The 26256-nt window shown below is 36.6% G+C and overlaps 2 protein-coding genes and 2 non-coding genes across 8 annotated transcripts; 3 read left to right on the forward strand and 1 right to left on the reverse strand.

Annotated features, from left to right (window-relative positions):
• The first annotated feature begins 1234 nt into the window (after positions 1 to 1234).
• si:ch211-39i2.2 (DNA damage-inducible transcript 4-like protein-like) lies at positions 1235 to 2986 on the forward strand. The gene is made up of 2 exons (XM_056250238.1): positions 1235 to 1502; positions 2382 to 2986. The coding sequence occupies exons 1-2, from the start codon at positions 1343 to 1345 to the stop codon at positions 2831 to 2833; spliced, it is 612 nt and encodes a 203-aa protein (XP_056106213.1). The 5' UTR covers positions 1235 to 1342; the 3' UTR covers positions 2834 to 2986.
• A 1213-nt stretch (positions 2987 to 4199) lies between these two features.
• brd8b (bromodomain containing 8b) lies at positions 4200 to 22844 on the reverse strand. Of its 5 annotated transcripts, XM_056250202.1 has the most exons (20): positions 22768 to 22844; positions 22271 to 22367; positions 19486 to 19555; positions 19355 to 19404; positions 18904 to 19026; positions 18746 to 18826; positions 17970 to 18034; positions 17574 to 17716; positions 17293 to 17484; positions 16065 to 16164; positions 15701 to 15826; positions 13715 to 13899; positions 12331 to 12816; positions 11212 to 11408; positions 11019 to 11111; positions 10838 to 10906; positions 9736 to 10018; positions 7830 to 7922; positions 5351 to 5395; positions 4200 to 4431 (listed from the first exon to the last, which is right to left on the reverse strand). In XM_056250202.1, the coding sequence occupies exons 1-20, from the start codon at positions 22784 to 22786 to the stop codon at positions 4372 to 4374; spliced, it is 2577 nt and encodes an 858-aa protein (XP_056106177.1). In that variant the 5' UTR covers positions 22787 to 22844; the 3' UTR covers positions 4200 to 4371. The 5 variants fall into 5 exon arrangements, with proteins under 5 accessions (XP_056106177.1, XP_056106180.1, XP_056106179.1 ...); XM_056250205.1 differs by lacking the exon at positions 15701 to 15826; XM_056250204.1 differs by lacking the exon at positions 7830 to 7922.
• On the forward strand, positions 22003 to 22075 carry trnaa-agc (transfer RNA alanine (anticodon AGC)). The gene has a single exon. It is a non-coding gene; the product is annotated as a tRNA-Ala (tRNA).
• A 67-nt stretch (positions 22845 to 22911) lies between the features above and the next one.
• Positions 22912 to 22984, forward strand: trnaa-agc (transfer RNA alanine (anticodon AGC)). Its single transcript has one exon. It is a non-coding gene; the product is annotated as a tRNA-Ala (tRNA).
• Positions 22985 to 26256: the final 3272 nt, after the last annotated feature.

A 26256-nucleotide genomic window follows, 5' to 3' on the forward strand; every position in this document is an offset into this window, starting at 1 on the left:
TTCTTCTGAACACATAAGAAGATATTTTGAAAAATGTCAGTAACCAAAGAGTTAATGAGCCCCCATTAACTTCCATAGTATGGAAAAAAATACTATGGAAGTCAATGGGATTGTTTGGTTACCGCCATTTTTCTAAATATCTTCTTATGTGTGCAGCAAACTAAAGAAATTCATACAGGTTTGGAACAACTTGTAAATGATGACAGAATTAAAACAATTTAAGTGAACTATCCCTTTAAGAGTGCTTCTTTGACAGGCCAGAACTGGATTTTACTGACCGCATTGTTTGTCTTCCTGGTCATGTGAGTCTCACCTGTGAATAATCTCATTTTATCTCACACTCTCTGAATCACTTTCTATTTCACAGTGCATCCTCCTTCTGTCCACCAGCATTTCGCATGTGTGATATCAGAACAATTTGAGTCATCTGACACAATAATTCAAAGATATAAAGTCATTTATGTGTATTTACAAGTCGCTAAGCTTTACTCTAAATGTCTTTGTCTCATCATTAGCATAATCATTTTTGTTTTGTTTCAGTGTGTAACTCCAAATGGCAAAGTGTCTCAAACATTGCTAAAATATTTCCAGAATTATCTGCTAAAATGAAAGTAGTTTAGACATGTCTATGACCTTATGTCAATTGAGAAACATGTAAAAAATATATATATATTTTTAAATATATTTTATATATATATATAATTTTGTAATGAGAAATAGCCTAGTGATCAGTCATCTAAACATTACATAATATAAATGCATACAATTATTTGTATGTATAATACAATAGGCTACAATATAATATAATAATATATTATATTATATAATTTAATATAATACACTCTTAAAAATAAAGGTTCTTTATTGGAATCTATTGTTTCATGGAGAACCTTAAAGGGTTCTTAAGATTATTAAAATGTTCTTCACACTAAGAAAAAAATGGTTCTTTAAAGAACTGATAACTGAAATGTTCTTTATGGAACCCAAATTGTTTCATGGCATCATTGCAAAAAAGAAAAAACCCTCTTGGAACCTTTATATATATATATATAGCCTAAATATAATTTTATATAATATAAAATCTAAACGTATGAACGTAAGAAGCCGGTTAGGTTGCATCAAGCATTCTGAATCTGATCTGCTTTAACCTCTCACGGGTTTTCGTCATATCGCCCATCCCACAAAGCTCAGCTGATGCAACACAACACAGCTCAGTATAAATACAGCCTGCGTGGCAGAGACACACATTTCAACCTCTCGCATTCATGGAAGGAACAAAGAAACACTCATTTGAAGAGTTGGGCGAGCTCTCGGGGAAACACTCGGAGGAAATCACGTTAAAATGGTCTATACGCAAGCTCTCGTGCTCGGTAACGGGATGACCGTCAGAAACGAGCAGGAAAGCGGCCTATCGGAGGACCTGAGCTTCCTACACTGCTTCAGATCCGACAGACACAAGCTCCAACACGGCGGCAGACTCATGAAAGCACACAGCTTATCAAGTAAGAATCTTATCCTACTATTGCGCTCCTCATTTGGAAGTCGCTTTGGATAAAATGTAAATGTAAAACGATCTATTGTGAGGAGAGCGGGGCAGGTTGTCACAGACGCGCTGTCTCCGTTTTGGGTTCCTATGTTGGCTTTAGATAGATAGTCTAGTTTAAAAATGTTAAATTGGGATCTTTTTTGAATGAAAAACGGTTTAGGCAAGTTGTCTCGTGTTTTATATGTTTATATTTAATCAATTATTACAATATATTGGCCACAAATTATTGTCATATAGCCTATTACTATTGTGTGTATACATTCTATATTGATTACATTAAAACGTAATATATTAATTAGATTTTATTGTATAAATCTACAGAAAAGTGGATTAATGTATATCATTTTGATTTTCTTTGTTTACAAAAAAAGTTTTATTTTTAGTTTGAATGGCATAATTCACATCAACCACACAATAGACATGTGACAACTTGCCCCAACCTTATTCATTATCAGTTGACATTTTTGTTACCCTGTCCATTATTTTTTTTTTTACTATATACAATGAACAGAATATTCACATTGACAACTTATATAGCCTATAGTGTACCACCAAAATGTATCTTAATGTTCAAAAGCTTTCCTGTATCAAGACTTTAAGAATCGTCTGCCCTTAGATTTCTCATTAAGGTCAATATTTTATTGATGACATCATGAGCAGGGATGTACATTGTTCCAGTTTTCTGCCCGCTAAAGTCCAACAGCTTAGATCCTCTGATGACACTGTACAGACTGACGGTGTACGTTTCCTTCTGGTCACTCTCAAACCGCTGAGGCGTAACGTTTCTGTCTGATCAGCTGAGCCTGACACGTTCTTCCCATTTACTCATTCACAGGTCTGGGATCTGAGTGCAGTTTGGAAGAGGAGGAAAGAGAAGACTTGTGTCTTCAGCTCGACCTGTCCAAACACATAGAGAAGTGCCTCTATGACGCTAAAGGAGCGAGTCTGCGCTGTCAGGAGCTGCGTCTACCCAGGCACATGACCACACGTGTGGCCGGAGACATCCTGCGCTCATCCACGGATGAGCCGTGTGGGATACGGGGCGCACTGATCCACATGTTCATGGAAAGCAAGGGCACACTACTGAAGCTGGGCACAGTCATTCCCGATCGGAGTCTCACGCCGACCTTCGAGGTGTCGGTGGTCCTGCAGCCTGACCTGGGCGGATGGCCTCCGCTGAAGATCCTGTTCGGGACCGGGAAGACCTTGAGCCTCAGACGGGAATACCGGCTGATCAAACGGAAGCTCTACTCGTCCGCCACTCCTACTGTACTTCAGTTTTATTAAAATTGTGGTATTGAAAGTAAAATAAGGAGAAGGCAATGCCTGAGGTCTCAAGAGGACGAGGGCAACTTTAGGAACTGTTCATTTTGCACATTATTTCTCACCGTTACATCAGTATATTTCAGAGTTTACAGAATGATGTTGAAAACTTAAAGAAGTTGATATTGTGCAACAATTTCTAGCAGCTATGTTGTTATAATATTAAAAGATCATTAATATACATACAAATAAAAAAAAACATGGAACCCGATGCATATACACTAACGTTCAAAAGTTTGTGGTCGGTAAGATTTTTTTGAAAGTCTTGAATGTATAAAAATCTTACTGACCCCAAACTTTTGAACAATCATGTATAATATGGAATTAAATAATGTTGTAAAAGCTCATCAAAGAATAACAAACACTAATTTGTTACTAGTTGTATTTGTCAGGTGACACCGCATGTGTGATGCGATCACAGTGGCATGTTTGTATGACTGTGACCGCAGATTCTTCACTACTGTTTACTGATGTTCAGGGAAATAGGAAGGGTCAGATTGTCCGCTGATATATGTTGACACCATTAATAGTCATTGATGTGTGTGTTTTTTGTGTGACTTTGAAACGAACGGGACAAGCTGGTATTGTCTCCCAGTGAAGCGTTTGTAACAGTATTTTTGTTTGAAAGCACAAGCAAATAAATTATTCTTAAAATAACCCCATGAACATCTTGTTTATTTGCAGACTCTCATGTTTTATTAAAACATTTCACGACACTATACAAAAACACTGTACACAAAGGCTCTGTACAAAACTATGTTCTTAGTAAACATACAGATGTCAAATTAAGTCTCACTTATTTAAGAACGAAACTAGTACAGTAGGCCTTTAAACGGTAAACCAAAGCATCAATGATCTTGACTATGGAAAAAATCAAGTTTAAAGAAACCAAGGATCCTTATTCATTCCTATAGAAGAAAAAATCTTTTTTATTGCTCTTTCCTCAGTCGATCAGCGTTTTACATCATCCCAAAGTGATAAGGCGATAGCAATCTTTGTCTTGAACAATGGCTTGTAAAGTTTCGACATTCTGTTTTCTAACCATCTAGTGGTCACGATGGTGGTACATTCAACTTTTTTAAGAGACCAGTGATGATGGATAACTTTTTGTGACGTCAAAAACTTTAAACCAACTCCTAACTTCAAATAAACATGGTCAGTTTGACCTGTCCCGTGAGTCTACCATCAGAGCACACTGAACCAGTTTTTCAGGTCTAGGACTGAAGGTGAAACTCGAAGCGTAATATGTCTTATTTGGATTTTGGGGTGAAATATGACCCATACAATCCTTTGTGACATTCACCCAGTAGTAACACAAGGGGGACGAGCCCTTAAAGTCTCTTCTTTTCGCGTCCTTTATGTTCAGCTGTAATTAGACTGTGTTGAACTGCTGAATCAAACCACCCAGGCATTGAGTAACTAAACTTAGCCAGAACTTCTTAAAGAAACAGGGAAATAAAGCCTATTGAACTTCCGTGACAGTTGCAGTGAAACCTCTCAGTTCACTTTTTCATCTTCATGTCGGCCTCAATGGCACTGCGGCGACCTCTAGTGCCTCCGTCCTGGAAGAGTAGAGAAGCAGGAAAGATGTGAGCCAATGCCTGTCATCCACTGCCCTAACACACCAGACCATCAGAGCCAAACTAACTAGCTGTTACCTGAGAACTGGAAGCGTGTCTGTGTGTGTGTGTGTGTGTGTGTGTGTTACTAGAACATAAGAGCTTCATCTTTAAGAGACAGTGACTTCAGAAGTGCTGCAACACATAGTTAGGAAATTGCAGACTACAAGCCGAAACAACAGAACAGCTACACAACAGTAAAACAGCATAAAAATTGTTGTTCATAGTAAAGAAATAGTGAATGTGTTAATAGTAAAAGTGAGTTGCTCACTGAAGAGTTGAAGTGTCTTTAAAAGTTTCTTGAGGAGAAATAAAACAGGAAAAAGCAATCTAAAACATTTGAAGGAAAAGTTCACCCAAAATGAAAAAAATGAGCATTATTTATTTATTCATCCTCACGTCATTCCAAATCGGCACACACACACGCAAACGCACGCACACACAACCGTTCTGTCTACCATCTTTTTTAATGCTTACCAAGGCTGCAATTATTTGATCAAAGATACAGTAAAAACCGAAATGTTTCAAAATATTATAACACATTCAAATAGCTGTTTTTAATTGTAATATATTTATAAATGTAATTTATTCCTGTGATGTCACAGCTGAATTGGAACCAACATTAGGGTGAATGAATAATGACAATACTCATTTTTAATGGATTATTCGGCTGAATATATCGGCTCACAACCCTTTTCAGCATACAAACCTGGACGAGTTAACAATGCTGCTCAACAATCATGAAGCGAGGGATCAGATCTAACCAATCAGAGAACAGTGTCAGAGTATGAAAATGTGTGTGTGTTTGTGTTTGGTTAGAGGGGACGGGGAATATCTTGTGATCTTCGGCCTGGATACTTACAAAGAGAGAGAGAAGGAAAGCAGGAGAGGCCATGGAGAGGCTGTCCTGTAGAAGGACAAACAGCACAGTGAGAAAAAGAGAGTTCACTAATTAAAACCTACCGTAGAAACAGACAGAGAGACAGACAGACATGTACAACAGAGCAAAAGCAGGTGTTATGGGAGCATACAGCAGGTATACTAATCTAAAACCCTGATCATGAGACGGAAAACATCAGAGACGTGAAAAGGGACCAGAATGACCAGACGTTTTACGAGTCCCGTATCTAGAGGGAATTCTATTCAGGATGTCATTTGACCCAACAATTAGTTTTAGCAGTAAAGAAAGAGGTGTCATTTTGATCACAAGTTCAGTATGGAGAACCGCAAGGCTCAGTACTAGGACCGTTGCTTTTCCTCCTATACATGCTACCCTTGGGAGATATCATTAGGAAGCATGGCATTAGTTTTGACTGATACGCTGATGATACTCGGCTTGTTATTTCTTCGTGCTCTGACAAAACATACCAATTCACAAAATGATATATAATCACACTGTGTTTGTTCGTTTGAAACTAATCCGTATTATATAAAGCACTATATAAATAAAGGTGACTTGACTTTTAATCTTAGTTTGATTGTGATAAATAAACATGCTTATGCTGATACTAGTGACTCAATCTAGCCTTAAATGACAAGTGTATGGGAAATCTGTTGCTTTCCTTTCACAATATGAAGAGATAAGTTGAACACATCTGTCATGCATGTGCAAAATGATTGACTGCAGTTTTAAGTAGAAATAGATGCTCTCAATTGATTGTTCTGACATTTTTGATCTAATCGCTTATAACAACAAACCTACTCATGATATTAATTATTCATTTTTATTTATTCAGTTTTCTTTTTTACAGACGATTTGGTTCATACTTACTTAATTTTGCAACATCGATGCCACTTACTGAACTGAATTGAATCAACATTGAACTGAATAATTTCTGCTTTACAGCAGAATTTGAATGAGTCTCATTTTTGATGAAGTTTGCATCATTGATCTTTTTTTCTGTTGATTACTGTGAAGCTGCTTTGAAACGATCTGTATTGCATAAAGTGCTTTATAAATAAAGGTGATTTAGCAGACTCGCTTTTGGGAATCTGACAAATCGTTTACATTAAAAACATCTTATGATGAATTCAGGTAAACAAAACCGAATCCACGAATCTGGAGTCTCTCGCATATAAAACGCGTTGAAAAATGGAGCAGTTTTCTATCGTGGTCATCTGGTCACCCGGGAAAGCTTCTTTACATACAGGCAACACACAGATGAGAAAGAAAAGGAGGATTACATGAAATAAAGATGGAAAAAGGAGAATCTAAAACTGGAGATACTAAAGGGAGGATCTGTGGGGTTGATGAGTAACAGAGTTGTGTCCATGTGTGTGTTAGCCGGATGAAGACATGAGGTGTTCATGTAAGTGAGAGTGTGTTGTAACTGTTTCCATGACGACCGCAGCACTCCAACATAAACTCAAAAAGATGGTGATGAAATGAGTGTCCAGTCATTTGAATGATCTTGATCACACAGCTCGGTGTGAAAGCATCACTGAACAAACCATGCAAAAAAACAAAAACAAACAAAAAACTTTCACTTAACTTTGGTCTGGTGTGTTAAAAAAATAAAAATGGCACACAGATTCAACAACAGATGACACCAAAAGGCTGTTTAACCCAACCCTTACACCACATATACAAATAAATTGTTTACAATAATCAAGTTGTATTTACAATATAAGCTCTCACAATAATCACACAAGATGATATACACTATCGTTCCAAAGTTTGGGGTCAGTAAGATTTTTCTAAATAAATTAACACGCATTCAGCAAAAGTAAAGACATTTATAACAATGTTACAAAATATTTCTACTCCAAATAAATGAACTTTATATTCATCAAATAATCCAAACAAAAATATTAAGCGGCACAACAGTTTTCAACATTGATAATAACAAGAAATGTTTCTTGAGCAGCAAATCATCATATTAGACTGATTGCTGAAGGATCATGTGACACTGAAGACTGGAGTAATGATGCTGAAAATTCAGCTTTGCATCACAGGAATAAATTACATTTTAAAATATATAACAATAGAAAACAGTTATTTTAAATAGTAATGAGATTACAGTTTTACTGTATTTTTGAAAAAAAAAAAAAAAAATACAGCCTTATTCTTTCAAAAACGTTTTTACAAATTTGAATTATTCCAAACTTTTGACCGGTAGTGTATATACAGACAGCAGACAGGCAGACGGATAGATAGATAGAACCATAGATTCAGTCGTTTATAGAACAACAAGAGCCACAAATCCAGTGCCGTGTGGAAACCTGGAAGAGAACCTCGGATGCATGCGGCACCGACTCAAGAGTATTTGTGTTAGTAGTGCAGTAGTCATTGCCCTTGATTCTCACCTGTGAGTGTGTGTTTGTGTGTGTACATCACTGACCTTCTCATTAGTGTCTTGTTTGGAGTTGTTCCTTTTCCTTCTGGCAGGTGGTTCTGGCTCTAAATGAGGGTCTTTGTGTGCAGGACTCAGGGTCTACATACGAGACTGTGTGTTAGTGCAAGTAACGCTAACCTTACTGTCAGGGACTTCAGCAGTTCACTTGTGTGTGTGTGTGAGTGAGGGTAAGGGACAAAAAAAATCTGTTGTTTGGGTCTTATAAGAAAGCGTTTCATCTATGTGGAGTGTGTGGAAACCAAATTGCTTCTGAATCAATCTCACGAAAACATATCCGGCCAAATTTTAGCCCAAAATCAACGGTGCAGTGCATTCAGAAAGTATTCAGACTCCTTTTTTTCACATTTCAGTTTTTTCTTATCACAGATCTGGTTATTATGTTGTCATTATGTGGAAATGTAAAGCATTTAACATGCATTTTCCGAATGCACTGTATATTATATTTGACAAAGGGACTAAAAAAAAAAAGTCTGAGACATTTTCATGACAATTAAAAATCTGGTTCTAATTGAATTCTTCTCTTTTTGGGGTAAAATATAACCCAAACAAGTGTTTGCCGGGTTTTGTGAGATTCACCATATTTCAAGTTTATACAGAAAGTATTTGGGCAGTGACACTTTTTCCTGCATTTCAGCATTTTTGGATTTTTAATAAAACTTAGCTCAGGGACAAAGTGCTGAAACGACAATTTGAGCGCAGCCATCCCATTAAGAGCCAGAAAATCAATTTGTGCAGATTAACTGTGAGTATTACAACATCGTCATATGCAGTTCTTGGCCGCAAATCCATTTTGAGTGTACCGACGGCCATTAAGTCTGCAGCCTAAAGACATCATGAGTTATATTTCCTGATGATGCTTCAGTTTGTGCTTTCTCATTCTTTCTCAGCTGGACTGAAATCAGGTCAAGTTGCAGGAACTGTCTGTTTGGTGGCATTGTCAACTGATAGTTGGAGGCAAAAGGTTTTATCCAAGTAAAAAATGATGTTTTCAGGACACACTTGAATTCATGCTGCTTCACCAGATACAGAAATAAGAGCCAACCCCACAGCATCATCATCCTCACAGATAAAGCTCCATGCTGTGGTGCACAGGAAGCTGATTTTCACTTTCCTTTCTTTGACTCTCGCTTTTCCTAAACCATTTCACTGTCCACAACACTTCACTTCAGATGTCCACAGACTCTTTGATGTACTTTGATGCCCTGTCCTTGAGGCGTTTGAAGCTTCTAGCCTTGCTCTCTAAAAAAAATCCCAGTCTTGGATCTTGATTTGTTCTAGTAGAGATACAATTTTTCTTCATAACTGCACATGGTTTTCTCTCAACAGTCTAGTGTTATTGTTGACTAAAACTAAAATTATTAAAAATAACTTTCAAGAATTGAAGATTAGATATTTATGAAATAAAAACGGAAAATTTCAAAATAAAAAAAACAATATAGTATATAAATAATACTAAAATAACCGTCTTCCTGCTTCTTTGAGCTCTCTTTTGTCTCACTGAATGATCTGCTCGAATTTTTTTTATCAGGAAATGACCAGCTATACTGACACGGGCCTTTTTCCTTTTATGTTCCAATGCACCAACAACAAACTAAATAGGAAATACATCAATATAAGTTTGTTAAGCCATTGAAAAACTATTAAATGTCACTGGCCAAATAATTAGCGCTGAAAGCATAGTGTGATTGATGAGTCTCCTTATAGTGCTCACTGTGTGTTTGTGTTGTTATTCCTCCAACCTTCTCCACAGAGTCTTGTTTCCACTCATGTTTTTGTGTGTGTGTGTGTGTGTGTGTGTGTGTGTGTGTGTGTGTGTGTGTGTGTGTGTGTGTGTGTGTGTGTGTGTGTGTGTGTGTGTGTGTGTGTGTGACTATCCATGTGTGTCTCTAACCTTCTCATTGGGGTCTTGTTTGCGGTTGGCTTCCCTTCCACGCAGGCTCTTGGTGCTGATGCCTGATTCTGATGTTTGCATGATCAGCTGAGTAGCCAAGAACTGCTGTATCTGTTCCAGAACATCCCTCTGCATCTCCAGGGCCATGTGGTAGACGTCATGATCCGAGCTGTTATACATCACTGCGTTCTGGAACATCAGCATGATGTCACGCTGGAACTCTGCTGTTGTACGGATCTGCCCAGACTCAATGTTCTTCTTGATGGCTGACAGGTCCATTGGTCTGAGGAGGCGGAGAAATCAGGAAAGACAGAAACCTTATTAGCCAATAGAAAAACTCCTTACTTAGGGCCCTATGAAATGCATTTTATTTTTTTCCAAAAAAGTTCTCAAATTTTATATTTAATTTTTACTGGATTCAACTTTTTTTCCATTTAAATTTTTGCTGGATTCTATTGTGAAATCCATTTTATAAAAAGTTTCCTCAATTATGTTTTTAATTTTTCCATTTTATTTTGTTTTAATAGTATAATTAAATTTAAATAATCAAAAAGCATGTCTAATCAATTGAAATCATAATTTTATAATTTATTATTATTTATTTTAAATAATTCTGGATTCTATAAAACATTTTTGGAATTTTTGGAGGATTCCATTATGAAATTTTTAATTTTTCTCATTTTCCGTGTTTTCCATTAATATTTTTCTGGATTTTGTTTTAATGGTTTAATTAAATTCAAATAATCAAAAGCATGTCTAATCAATTGAATTCATAAAATGTTAACAATTGAATAATTAAAATTTTTACAAAAACAGGGCTCTATGAAATGTTTGAATTTTTTTTCAGAAATTCTGTTAATTCAGTTTTTTTCAGGATTTATGATTTCATACAAATGTATTATTAATTTTCACAGACACTCATCCATGTCACAATTTAATTAATTGTACAGATATTAATTTTGCTTAATTCCTCCAAATTGTGCCACATTCTGTGACATTCGGTGTTATGACTGGATTTCGGAATTCCTTTCAAGTTTTCATAGGCCCTACATACTCAAAAGAATGAGAGATTCTTATATTTAAAGCAGTCTAAGCTTGGTACCTGTGTACAATGCTGTGATAACCAGGGGCGATGTCATCAGACACAGGCTGCAGAAACACACTTGCATACCTAAAACACAAAACGATAAATGATACACACATACTACACAAACACATTTCTATCTAAAGGTCGTTAGTTATCATAAAACAGCAACTGTGTTAAGTAAGAATTCCAAGCTCACCTGTGATTGGCTGCTGCCCGCCACACCAGCATGATGGCTTTCTTCCAGATCTTCTGAGCCTGCAAGGCCTCTTGATCTTCACTACACATTGAGCTGAGAGAGAGAGTGTGAGAGAGAAAATTGTTAAAGGCAGGTGAAGGATAAAAAAGAAAGTAGTGTATGCTAACACCCAAACATGCACTCAGACACTCACAACTGTGATGAGGCAGGGCTGCTGGCAGTGGAGTCTGCAGTAGTGTAGCGCTGGGAGTGACTGCCGTATCCATCCTCACTCTCACTGGCAGGAGGATCAACCTCCGAGAGATACGCACCCTCTCCGTCCACATCGCCACACTCTTTCATCTCCATCCCTTCATCCACATCACTACCTCCATCCTCTTCTTTAACCTCCTACATCACGTGAAAGAGAAAAATAAACCGTAGACGTAATAAACTATTAGTACAGTGTTTCACTGTTTTCTTTCAAAGCAGTTTCAAGAGTTGATGAGGTTTAAAAAAAACATTATTAAAATAAATAATAAAAGAAGATGAAATAGATGATTTGTTTATCTGCATGTTATGTTACCACCATTAACTGACATGAGAACCATGAACATGCAAAGGTGTTGTTAAATTACAACAAAAAGGGTATGAGTGACAAAGTTTGGGATTTGCTGTTTTAAAGGAGTAGTTCTCTCAAAAATTAAAAATCTGTCATTATTTCCTCACCCTAATTCTTTAACTCGCTTTCTTTTACTGATAACAGGAGATTTTTTTTGCGAAATGGCCTATTTATCTCATTACTGCATCGTTTTCAACCAGGTTTGACTTCAAAATTTATTTGAATACCATATTTGAATGGGCCACAAATTCAATTGCGTAAAATATTTGTGAGTTGCAACCAAAGGTACAATTATCAGTGAATAATAACTTACATTTTGGTCTTTTACTCACATAAAACTATCAAATGACTTCATAAGACTTGAAATAGGATGCATGTTTTGTCATTTTTGAGGTCATTCTTGTTTTTCTGTCACCAAATTTAAGACCTCTTGAAATGATAATTAAGACTTTTCTTCTACAATTTAAGATATTTAAGACTTTTAATAGCCTTAAATTTGATCAAACTGAATTTAAGACTTGATGAGCATGAACTATTTTCTCATTTTGTGTTCAACAAAAAAACAAAACAATTTAAGCATCCTTCCTGAATAAAAGTATATATATATATATATATATATATATATATATATATATATATATATATATATATGTATAAAAATAATCTTACTGATCCCAAACTTTCGAAACGGAACTGCTGCTTTGCTGATACCTTTGTGTCTTTCGCCGAGGCTGAGCTGTCCTCTGAGTCCAGACAGGGCGTCACTGTCTCTGGCTGAACCCAGTCCTCCACCTCACACTTCACAGCTGGACTTGGGGATCTGATCTCCTGCTGCATTTCCTCCATCCCTCCTTCTCCCTCTCCTTCCCTCTCTATCTTAACTTCGGAGTCCTGGCTCTGCCCTGCGTCAGGGGCGACGGGCGTCACGGCTTCCCCTGTCACTCCGTCGACCGCTTCGGTCTCTGTAGCCTCCTCTACCAGAACCTCCATTTCTCCCTGCACATCGGCAGGGTCAGGGGCGCTCTGTGTGACCGCTGGGGCGGTGCTCTGCTGGACAATGGGCTCTGGTTCATCTGCCTTAAAAGACTGTGACTCCCAGGGGCTGGTGAGGGGGTGTCCCCCGACCGCTGGATCCTCACAGAGGGAGAGAGCCGCCTCCACTGCAGCTGCGTCCAGAGCCTCCACAGGGTCGTCCACCTGAGACAGAGCGATTTGATAACTTTGTCTCAGATTTGGCAATAGAAAGAAAGAGCTTTTCAACTATTCTCTATTTGAAGAGTTTATGAAAAATGTTTAGCACTGAAAGCACTTGGTGAGTTGGAGAGCTCTTGTAATTTGTTACATTTATAAGTTTAAATAATAAACGTAACATTCCCAACCTTCATGTGACTTTTGCATTGTTTCTGTTGTGTTACTCAATACACTTACACTTTTACACACATTTACTGTTTTTAATTAAACATTATAAGAATTAGAAGTCACATTTTGTTTATACACGTTCTGCATTTGCAGTTAACCATAAAGGAGATGGTTTGTTTTCTCTGGGAAAACCAGAGAAACCTTGACCTTGTTAGAGAATAATATTTAGTAAATAAAGGAGGTAAATTATGTTTTTTTGCTGAAACAAAGCACTTGCGTCGCTTCATAAAATTGAGATTAAACCACTGGAGTCCCATGGATTACTTTAAAATGTCTTTACTCGCTTTCTGGGGCTTGAAAGAGGTAGTTGCGTAGACTGTCAATGGAGGGACAGAAAGCTCTCAGATTTCATTAAAAAGATCTTTTTTTGTGTTCCGAAGATGAACGAATGTCTTACGGGTTTGGAACGACATGTGGGTGAGTAATTACTGACAGAATGTTCCTTTTTGGGTGAACTAACCATTTAATAATTTACTCAAAATACTGGAATGGTCTCAATTATATTACTATAAACTTTCTTTCTTTCTTTTTTTTGGAAATTGTCAGCTTGTTTATTACAACCATTTATAGCAGTTAATAAGGACAGGGGATTTGCATTAAAACCACATGAAGTAGCAACCAATCACATCATCACAACCGTACACAGGTGGTTGTATATGTATTTGTGTGTGCATACCTTCTCCTCTATGATTGCAATGATGTCTCCAACAGTCTCCAGGTCCAGTTCGTGGGCCATGTATGACACTGACACCACTGTGTCCTCCTCCACCAGCTCTGTCTCTTTCCCCTCCACCTCCGCTGGCGTGGACGAACCTGCCATTACCGCCTCTGCTCCAGAACCTTCAGCGACAGCTGCGGCTCCTACACGTGCCAACAAACACACTCACTCTTACTATGGTTCATCTCTTTTATGGAGTGCTCTGAAGAAGAAGTAATTATTCTTTTTAAGAAGAAAAACCACATCAATGTTTTTAAATGCTGAATTTGGCCTTCGGAAAAAAAATAAAATAAAAAAAAGTATACTTTTATTCGGCAAAGACATATTAAATGGATCAAAAGTGACAGTAAAGCCATTTATAACATTACAAAACATTTCTATTTCAAATAAATGCTGTTCTCTTGAATTTTTTATTCATCACAGAATGCATCGTGGTTTGGTTTCCACAAAATTATTAAGCAGCACTACTGTTTTCAACATTGATAATTATAAGAAATTTCTAAAGAGTAATATATCACTTAAGACTGAAGTAATGATGCAAAAAAAAAAAAAACAGCTTTGCATCACAAGAATAAATTATATTTTATAATGTATTAAATAATTGAAAAAAAGTTGTTTTAATTAGGGATGCACCGAATCCAGGATTCGGATTCGGCCGAATATTGGGATTTTTAACGGGGTTCGGTTTCTGCCGAACCTCAGAATTTTTTTCCACCGAACCGAACCCTAGGCTTGCACTACGCGCGCTACGTCGAAGTCACCGATCAGTGAATGACATCAAAGTACGGCGTGAACGAATAGAGAGCAGACGGCTCCTTATGCTTTTGAATTGCTCTCGCGGGACTTTGATGTCATAAACTCATCTGTCTGTGCAGCGCCGGTTCAAGTCGAACAAGCCTGTAGTAGTGTAACGCGTTGTGTCAGGAAGAAAAATAGGGATAGCTCACAGCTAAAGTTATTGCAGAGGCCAGACAGACTCACGGAGGCGATTGGCATCTCACAACTCGCACTTTATTCCACAATCGAACTTGTGTAACTGTCTGTCACACGTTCTACCGTCCACAGCGTTACTTAACAAAATAAGGTAAAAATGAGCATCAAACAGAAATAACCCGCATACATGGGCATGTGTTCGAGGCGCATGGCACATACGGCGCGCAGTTCTTAAAGGGGCCACACCTTATTTCCACTCGTTACAGAAGGTGGACCGTTCGAATGCAGTAGGGTGTGAGAAAGTGAAAATGGAACTCGTGAGCAGAAAAAGTGTTGTTTGGCAGTACTTTCAGTGAAAGAAGGCAATTCAAGTCGAGCTACATGTTCAATTTGCAATGCCGATTTGTCTCATGGTGGCAAGGACTCTAAATAGGCTACACAACATCGCCGCTGTTAAAATGCATAATGTTGCTTATTCTTTTTTTTTTTTTTACAGTTATAAAAGTAAAAGTAGTGTTTATTATTTACAGTAATAAAATAAAATGAAAAATCCACTTTGTTTACTTCATTAATGTGTTTACTGTGTTAATGGACTGAGGATGAGAGTAGGATTCGGTATTCGGTTTCGGATTCGGCAGAATCTTAACCAGTGGATTCGGTATTCGGCCGAACCCCACAAATCTGGATTCGGTGCATCCCTAGTTTTAATTGTAATAATATTTCACTTTTTAGGGTACACCTGGAATTCAAAAATAAATGTATAAAAGTCTTCTTTATAAAAATACTTCTGACGTTCTATATTAGACCTGTCGTTCTAGAACAAATCTGCAGTATTTCCTGTTATTCTAGAATATAATAAGAGAAGTCCAGCACTGTCTGAGTGAATTGTGATTGGATGAGGATGATAGGATGAACTACACATCACATGACACAAACAGGAAACATATTGGCTGAGCAAAAAAAGACTGACTGTCCTACAGAGGAAGAGAGGAAATCAGAGAGATCAGAGACCTGTTTTAGGCACAGAGAGGTGGCCCGGGGTTGGCGGGACCACTTTGGGGGACTTAGGGGGATCAGCACTGACAGGTTTCTGCGCTGGGGTGGAGCTCTCCAGCAGACGAGATAATGTAGGAGCATCTGACACAGAGACACACACACATATAGCGCTACAAACACGCACACTAAAGCCAAAGCTACTTTCACAATACTCAAACTACACAGTAATAATGCAATACAACAGGCGTGAAATCTAAAAGTTGCATACAGGACGCAGTCAAAATAACTTAAAATTCAGTTTGTTCACTGACACAGAAAATGTTAAACGTTGAAGAGGGACATTTAAAGCAAGCAGATAGAAGTGTGTTTTCGTGTGTACCTGCTGTGATGTCTTGATTCATAGGCAGAGCGGTTGCAGAGGTGTGAAGCTCGACATGAGATCCATTACTCAAACCTGTGGCCACATCGCCTTCAACCACCTGCCCGACAAACCCACACACAGAACAATATGACAAACCATTCACAAAATCTACAGGCACATTCCCCACTTTTAATGTGAGTCAAGGTTTCATAGATTAGTTAATATGAAAATATTAAAAACGTTAACAAATTGTTAAAAACATTTTTGTTATTTGAAATAAAGCTGAAATAAAATACAAATATTAGATGAAAAACTAGAAATGCTGTCTAGGCAAATAACTGAAATAAGCTTATGTTGAAGCACAAAAATAACTAACTGAAAAAAAAAAAGTAGTAATTATTTGTACAGAAGCATAATATAAATTATGAACGCACATAACAGAATTACTAAACATTAAACTACAACTAAAATTAAAACTGAAATTAACAAAAATAGCTCATTAAAAATAATAAAAACTACAATAGTGTATAAATAATACTAAAATAACACTGTGACAGTTTCCACTGTATTAAAAGGGTAATTCACCATTGGCAAGATGGCCTTTTAATAAAACCTGGCAGTCTATGCAGTAGAAAAATGCAACGTTTTAAGATGTGTTTTTAAAAGTTGTACTTCTTTTAACTGCACAGGATTCTAAAACACATGCTGTTCATGTGTGAGATGCAGCAAAAGATGCAAGATGCAATGGTCAAAGAAGTCAGTCTGGTGCATGTTATAGATATGTGTATATATATTTTTAAATATGTATAGTTAACATAGAAAAGCAATAGAAAAGCGGAACAGCACAGCAGAATGCAAATTCATGCTCTGTGTGAACGGCCCCAAAGATTTTTATTTATACATTTACTGGCTAACATTATTGGATGTGAAATGAGTACTAAAACAATGCCCTTGTCAATGTGCCAAATACTCAATGTAAAGCTGTTAAATGTTAATGTTTGCAGTTTAGTTAGTATAAATAGGCTGGTTGGACTGAAGAGGAACCTTTCCTTTGTGAACGTTAGAGTATGTTGATTACCATGGAATCTTTCTTGACTTTATTTATAAGACAATATGAATTAGACATAAAAGTAGGGTTGAGAACTAGAAAATGGGCCTGGGACATGAAAGAAGCAAGCCTGTTTGCTGTGACATGCCTCTTAAATCTTAAATCCAAAGGCTTAAACTTTGAGTGCCCCTCTCTCACCAGTCTAGAGCTGGCAGCGATGAGGCTGCCCTTCTTCAGCAGTTCAGACAGCAGCGGGGAGGGAGGGGGTGTGGCTTTCGGAGCGAGGTGTTTCTTCTGTGGGGAGTCGTCCACCAGAGCGCCCAAACCTGACTCTTTAGGCCCTGAACCCGTGACCTCTGACACAGGCATGAAGACGGTCACTCCTTGAGTCTAGACACACAAAAAAAATAAAGCAGGATTTTGACCACTTAAAGTCAGATTCAAGTTAAAAGGTTAATAAAAAAGAAGCAGGAACTCACCATGGAACCGGCACAGGATTCCTCCGTCATTGGCTGCGATGTGTCTGGCTGAGAGACTTCCATGCTGGGAGAGCTAGCACCGGGTGGAGAACGTACCGTCACGCTGGGGACTCTCTTTGGTGTGTTTTTAGCTGCCTGACGAACTGGAGAGAAAGAGAAATAAAAATAATTATGCAAAATAAACAATATTTCACAGGCAGCAATAACCCAAAGTAATAAAAACGGAACTTTCGTAGTATGAAAAACGTAATATATCTGCAATAAGCTACATGTTAAACTAATATTATTTGAAAATACATTAGCAATATGTTGAACTGCTAAACTAATATAATTCAAAATAACTTTTTTGTGTGAAGGCATTAACTTTTAAAAGTGCTGAGTGGATGTAAATCTCACCCTGATAGGCCGCCTCAGTTGCCCTCTTCTTCTGCTCCGCCTCCTCCTCTTCCTGCTTCTTTTTCCTGACAAACATGAGAACACACACAATCCCATGATCCCACACACAATGTATATGTATTAAATTTTGATGTTTGAATTAGATTATGGGTAACAAAATGCTTTCTCTATGTGCTGTCAAATCTATTAATATCTAACGTTCTAAAGTATGTGTGTGAGTAAACGTGTATGTATGTATATATATATATTAATATTTATACACATATTATATAAACAAAATCGTTAATATTAGATGCGATTAATTGCGATTAATCGATTTGACAGCATTAAACCAACATAACTTCAAATCAACATTGACAAAAAGTAGCCATTGACAATGTCCAAAAAAATAAATAAATATGTATGTATAATATATAAAAATGTACAAATATATAATATATAAACCTAATAAATTTTTTTATCTTAATATATAGACATAAATGGTGCATAATTTAGAGGTGAATATTGTTCAATTACATGAAAAACTCAAAATAGCATTGGAAAATATTGTAGAAATGAAATATAGTGCATTCATTTCCTAAAAATAATCTTTAAACAATCATGGGGCTCTGATAATTTCTGAACATCTCTGATATCTGTTTATTAAATTACATTTCAACAAGAGTGGTTGAAACTAGATCATACTGGAAGACATTTCAGAAAATGAAAGGCTAATTCTTAGCATAAAGAGGATGAGATGACAGCACAAATGTGGAAACAGTGCAGAATTGTCTTACAGCTCTATCTCTGCCCACAGCTCCTCCAGTTTAGTGTCCATATGACCTGCCTGGATTAAATCCACCTCTTTCTTCAGTTTCCTGAAGGTACAGAATACATTTATCACATGTGAGTGGCAGATATAGACAGTGAGAGGGAGAAGGAGGTGGAGACGTACCTGTACTTCTCCTGCGTGTCTTTGATCAGCCTCTTGAGTTCCTCGATTCTTTCTGCTGTCAATCTACGGACGATCACGTCCTCAATGGTCTCAACCACCTCCCCTTTCTCACCACGCTTACGTCTGCAGGGAGAGCACGTGCCAAACTTGCCAATGAACTTGTGAATGATGTGAATTAGATGGTTTTGGTTGCTAATGATACTGGCTAACATAATAGTGTGAAGTCTAATTACACAAAGTCTGTGAAAAGTCATAAAATCATTCTCCACGTATTTACTGCTTTCCATGCACAAATATAAAGTACATCTTCTTTGCTGATCATTCTTTTTCATTGTGTACACAGACCAGATGATTTGAGGACTTTAACTCTTGGGTTTTGCAAGAACAATGGCAAGATTGAATAAAGATGCTCAGCGCACATGTTTTGAGAAAGAGAGAGAGAATCACTTACTTTGGGGCCTCTGTGGTTTCCAGCAGCTCAGAATATTGGGAGGCACAATGCTGCAGAGGTCATATTGACATGTTAAAACATAATTCATTCAGCAGATCACTAATACTGATATAATCAATAATATGAATTACCTTCTGGGAGAACCAGTCAGGGGGTCGTCCAGACTCTGAGAAGGGCTTGATGGCTCTGCTTACAGACACCCTGACAAAAATATAACAGTGTATCGGACACATTCAACAGTAAAACATTATCCTCATCCTTCGCTCGGGTCATTTTGAGCCAGAAACTCAAAACTTTTTTTTTTGTGTGTGTTCATCAGAGCGGTCCAAGACCCTAGGACTTTTTTCGCGCTTGAACCACGAATACACAAATTTGAATGGATTCGAGGAGCTTTAAAAAAAAATAACAAATCCTTTCAACTTGATGTAAGGAAGGCTTCAGTACACATAGAAAAATCTAAAAATGCTCAAAATTCAAAGTAAAAATGCTAAACCTTTACCAAAAAAGTATTTTATAATGTGTAACGTTGACTCACGGTGTTCCGGACGGCTGAAAATTTCTACTCACTGTGTTTCGGAAAGGTAGAAGGAGTCATTTCTAATATATAACGCATACATTTTAACAACTATAAGCTGGGTTGGTCGGAAGCGAAAGAGGATGAGGCAAAGATGACACGGATATATATAGATGCAATGACCGTGAAGTGTTTATTTATAGAATTTGCGGGAAACGGTCAAGTGTCCGAAATACCGTGATGTCCGGAATACAGTGAGTCTACGTTACATGTGTATCTGAATGCACACGGAAGAGAAATGACTTTAGTACCCAGTTGAACAGCTCATTTGCTCCATATAGAGCTATAAGGCCATCTAGTGGCTAAAGTCATGAAATATCATGACATCACATATCAAGCATCACTTTGTTTCCACAAGAGGTCCACAAAGTAAGATATTTTGAGCTGAATTAAAAGGGTTATGCATGAAATTGAGAGTTATTTTGAATTTAAGTTGAAAGAATGTGAAGAATGTGCCTATTTATTATTTATTGATCAAATCTAGTAATTTAAAGGTAAATAAATAAATAAATAACATAAAATCTCAACAAAAAAAACCTGCATTAAAAAATAGGAAAAATATTATCAAAATAAAATAAGCTTTCTGGAGAAAAAAATATTAAGTATAATTTTAGGACGTCGGGTCATTTTGACCCGCGAGGGAAAAATGTGTTACAAAGTGTAACACCGCATTGAAAAACTAAGATTTAAAATCTACACAACATTTTAGTATTTTACAAAACATAAACAACATCAGAATGTGAAGTGAAAATGAAATATTTAACATTCTGCATTATGTACAGGTCAATAATCAAATAGGCAAATCCATGACATTGACCATGTGAACTCTTTTCATTTTTTTCCCAAGCACACAATTCTCTTTGGAACATTTTTATTTAATTTTATCTGAGAATATTTTATTGAAAAATATATACACACATATATTATGTAACAAAAACTTATGTTAGAAGCGATTAGTCACGATTAATCTATTTGACAGCACTAATATATACACTACCGTTCAAAAGTTTGGGGTCGGTACGATTTTAAATACTTTTAAAAGAATTCTCTTCTGCTAACCATGGCTGCGCTTATTTGATTAAAAATACAACAAAAATCAGTTATAGTATTAAATATTATTCCAGTGTAAATCAGCTGTTTTCTGTGTGAATATATAGTAAAGTGTAATTTATTCCTGTGATCAAAGCTGAATTTTCAGCATCACCAGTGTCAGTGTCTTCAGTGTCAAATGATCCTTCACAAATCAGTATAATATGAGGATTTGATGCTCAAGAAACATTTATTATTATTATCAATGTTGAAACAGTTGTTGGTCTGTCAGTTGTACAGTTTTTTTTTTTTTTTTGATTCTTTGATGAATAGGAAGTTCAAAAGACTTTTGTAACATTAAATGTCTTTACTGTCACTTTCGATCAAATTAATTATTCCTTGATAAATAAAAGTATTGATTTCTTTCCTCCAAAAAATAAAAATAAAATTCTCACTGACCCCAAACTTTTGAACGGTAGTGTATATATGCATATTTCTCAGCACATAAACTACAAATGATCTGTTAAGCAATGTTCACTGATTACTTCTTTATTAACAAAAAGTCATATTAGAAATTGCAGTTAAGAAAATTATTAATTATTAAAACATTATCAATTCAATCAGAAATGATGATATATAGGCATTTTATTATTAGAAATACAACTATTGCAATAATCATATTAATAAAGCCCTTTAAAATGAAAATGTGTTTGAGATTTTATAAGCTAATCATAATGCAAAATAAACACTATTTAACCCAAAATAATAAAAAAGGAGATTCCCTAATATTAAAATGTGCAATAAGCTACATTGCTTATGTTAAACTAATATATATTGTTAAAACATTATCAATTAAGTTATAAATGATCATATACAATTTATTATTTGAAATTAGGAAAAATATTAGTAATTTATTTTAAGTGATTCTATTTCACAAATATATAAATGTGTAATTTAATACAAATAACACAAAGTAAATGAGATTATTTTGGGTGCCTCCCCAGATGCCCCGGTCAGGCCAGCTGTCACCCCCATGTCCCTCAGCGGGGGATTAGCTCAGATGGTAGAGCGCTCGCTTAGCATGCGAGAGGTAGCGGGATCGATGCCCGCATCCTCCAATCTATTCTATTACATGGCCTAATCATAACAATGAACAAAACTGTCATATAATCATTTCTAAAACTCAAAGCCCCACGTTTGATTAAGGGTGATCAGCCGCAATACAAACACTGCTACAGGATAAAGCTCTGCATTATTTAAGACGCTTTAATTCTACAGTTCTATGATCCTGTGTGTTAATTATTTATTCTTACCAGTTCTGATCTCCGCTTCTCATCACTGAGGAGGCGAGACAGAGTTTCTCCCGAATAGACCAGGGTTCCGTCGGACCCAGCGACAGCATCTTGTGTTCTACAGGGACAGTTAGGGGTTCAAATGATGAGTTTCATTTAGCTGTAGTTCAATTTATAACAAAAGTGAAGGGGAAATTTTTATTTACAATAAAAAATAATGTAGTGTGACCTTAGTGACTTATTTAAAACGACACGAGCCATTTATTATTACATATAGAGCACGTAAAATAGTACATTTTGTTCAAAAATAGAGAGAAGTGTGTGTTGAAAATGTAAACATATATCGTCTTTGTTTTCATGAAGCCAACTAGCGCAACCACTATATTGCTCACCCCGGCGTTATTAAGAGCTTTAGATGCTCTTCTCACGTATGATCAAATACTTCAGAATTCAATTTACAAAGTGGTTTTGGTTTCAGACTGTAATGTTAATCTATTTATGAAATAAATTACACTTACTTCCCACCCCGCTCGACATTTTCGCCTATGCGAAACAGGCCGCGCGCTCGTTCTACTCACTTCCGCCGGTACTATTGTAGTGTAACACCCATGAACGCTATCAGGTGTCACACAAATATCATTCCGTCACTGGACTGTTTAACAGGGGGATTAGCTCAGATGGTAGAGCGCTCGCTTAGCATGCGAGAGGTAGCGGGATCGATGCCCGCATCCTCCAATTATTTATTTCATTTAATAAAAAGTGTAATTAAAACAGTACGTAGCATAATAGTTGCTGTTCCTTATAGTTCAAATTCATTAGACATTTATGGAGATAGGAACCGTGAAAAATTTAGAGATTTATGAAGGACCCATTATGCAAGGGTTTGTTATTAGCCTAACGTTACCTCTCTCTGGCAGAGAGCTCTGATTTTACAGTTATTTTTTGTTGTCGCTCTACAGAAAAGCTTCGAAGGTACATGGCCATGGAAATGTAGAACCATGCAGCAATAGACACTCCAGAGGGAATGGCATTGAAAACAACAGCATTGCGGTTATAGAAATGTTATATTTCAGTTAAAAAAAAATCTAAATAGTTAAGCTATAAAATCTGCCCTGTGAGTTAAAAGCTAACTAAAACAAGATTATTTTTGAACCAGTTGTAAAATAAATGTGATTTATTTATGTAGAGAATCCTTATTGTTCCATGTGTAATATCGGTGGGGAGAAAAGTTGTGTTCGTATTAGAGATCAGGCGCTTTTGGTTATGAAAATGAATCCTCAATCTCCCCAGGTTGTCCGGTCAGAACAATAATGAGGACGACTCTTATGACACTCTTTAATGCCACAGTTTGATATCGATGGGAGTTTTGTTCATGGTTAAAAAAAAAAAAATGGACTCATGAATAATCATTATTCATACACAATTGTAACAAGCAATTATATTATGAAAAGAAGATTTCTAAATCACTACAATGAATATAATATAACAATAAACGTTATGTCTCAAAAGTGCAAAATACTACTGGTAGCTACATATACAAATGGCAAATACAATACTGTCTTGAATTGCACAGACATAGATGATTAAACTGCCTGGATGGCTGAAAACCACCAAAAAGAATAAACTCAGTGCTATAACATTTGGCCGAGAAGGGGTTAAATCGCGCCACATCCGAAAACATGCAGAGATCGCATGCTGGTGTCACGTTATCACAGTTAAAGCCTACGATGCGCACAGCCAAAAACACGGTGAAATCGCTCTAAAACACCATCAAAGAAGTGAAACTATTATGTAGCCTAAATTTGGTTTGGTTATTTAGCTCCAGGAATGCATACATCGGTAGGCAAAGTAAAATGTAAGGAGAATAGTACACATACTACATTAATCTAAGCAAGTAACAGACAACAATATTTACTTAGACTCACATTCTCATGGCCGCATGAAGCAGAACTGAAGAATAAAGATATTTCCCTCTAGAATATACCGGATCGGAGATGGAGCGAGTGTCTCCGATGAAAGTTACGTGCCTAATGACAATAGTTAGGGATTACGCTAGTGGAGACTATCTGATTGGTGGAGAAAAATAGGGGGATTGCTGATTGGTCTAACTGTTGCTGGGCACGTGAAAAGTGGAAAGTGACACTACAGTAAACTAGATAATAACTTATTTATTATAACACAAACACAAGATAAAGTCAGAACCTTATTAACATATCGAAGGACATTACATGTAGTCACGCAATGCTGACGTTGTTAACATTAACAATTTGAGAACAAAGTATAATTTGCACGGTTTTGCGTGATGATTAAGCGATTTTTAGATTTAATCAGCAGCGCGATTTACTGCAATGTCAGAACCAGAACAAAAGGGGATGTTACTTACTTGTTCAGATTACATTTTCCGGTGAAAATTATTATGTTGGTCATACTTCCAAAAAGAATAATCTGTGATTCTGAATGCCAGTATCGACACCGGCGCGGTGATTGACAGCTGCACACTCTGCTCAAACATTGTGTTCATCCGCGGTGTCGAACTACAATTCATGTAAAGTTGATAATTCCGCGAATAACTGCAATTGCAGATTTCGAACAGAGATGGCGACAAAGAGGAAAAACTGCGGACTGCAGCTTTAAAGAACGGATTTTAAATTCTGAATAAGAATGCATGTACATATTCAACCATAAGTATACAACATAACAAATAAATTTACGTATTATAAATAAATGGATTTTGTTAACTCTGCATCGAAAATAAAAAAAGACAAAAAACAAACAAATTTTAAGTCGAGATCTATAGTTACAAAACAAAAAATGCACTGTCTCGTAGGGCTTCCGTAGTTAGGCCTATGTGGCGGTGGTGGAAGAAAACACGAAAAACATGAAAATCAAGGTAAAAATAATAACTCATGACCTGCATATTTTTATTGTTTCGTTTACAAGTGGGTTTGTCAAAAATATGCAAAACATTGAAGTATTCAAGCGTATGTATTTAGGATTAGCCTACACGAGCCGGTCATTTTATTCCCCAAATGTTTAAAATGTTTAACATACAACATGAACGCATGCACGAGGCACCCATAATGCATAATGTGAGATGGTTGCGGAAATGTTCTTGACTTGAGGAATTACTATCATGCTTATGAAATGTTGACGAATTGTGAGGGTGTGGAAAATGTTTTTTATTCGTTTATTTTCTGAAACACCACAGGGCCAAAATTGCCCTAAAGGGAATCGCTTAATAAAGTGCCTTTATTTTAAACATACAGTTTTCCTAATTTCCATTGTTTTTCCACGGTTCCACAACGCCTATTACATTTATATTTATGATTAGCCTATTTGACGTGGGTGCAATTAGTTAAATGCCATAAAATACGTATGACATGTCACTGTATAGCGCTCAAAATAATACTGTAGTTTCATTTTCAGCCGCCAGGTGACAACAGCACACTACAATACGCAGATCATTTATAATTCACATTTATCTAGGGCCCTGAAGATGCCTGCCTCAAAAATCCCCATTTATGACATACTCATGCATCTTATTGTAAAGATGTTTTATTAAATTATATTTATATAAGTAGCCTATTTTCACAGTCACCTCTTGTTATACCTATTGAAATATAGCACGTCTCCCACCTGTTATGGAATCTTTTTCATATTTAGGATCCCAAAGGAGAAATCATTATTACAAGCAATATGGGGAGGCTGTCAGAGCTATTACTCTTCTTAAGTGATGTGAACATTAGCAATATTTACATTTAAATCTGCAACGCCATCAAAAAACGATCATTCAGAAATGATCAAGCCACAGGATGATCCACCAATAGTTTAAGCAGGCATACTTGTCTGAGAAAATGTGCTTATTTGTCAGGATGAGCTACAGTTAACATTACAATGTCAGCAGAATATACTTATCAGGATGTACCGTAGTAAATGTGCCCTTTTCAGGCAGAAATTACCTGTAACCTTAATACTAGGCCTAAGCTGGCAAGTACTGCAGAGCAATG

The sequence above is a fragment of the Rhinichthys klamathensis genome, unplaced genomic scaffold (genome assembly GCF_029890125.1).
Source record: "Rhinichthys klamathensis goyatoka isolate OS25496 unplaced genomic scaffold, OSU_Roscu_1.1 h1tg000068l_1, whole genome shotgun sequence".
Lineage (NCBI taxonomy): Eukaryota > Metazoa > Chordata > Actinopteri > Cypriniformes > Leuciscidae > Rhinichthys > Rhinichthys klamathensis.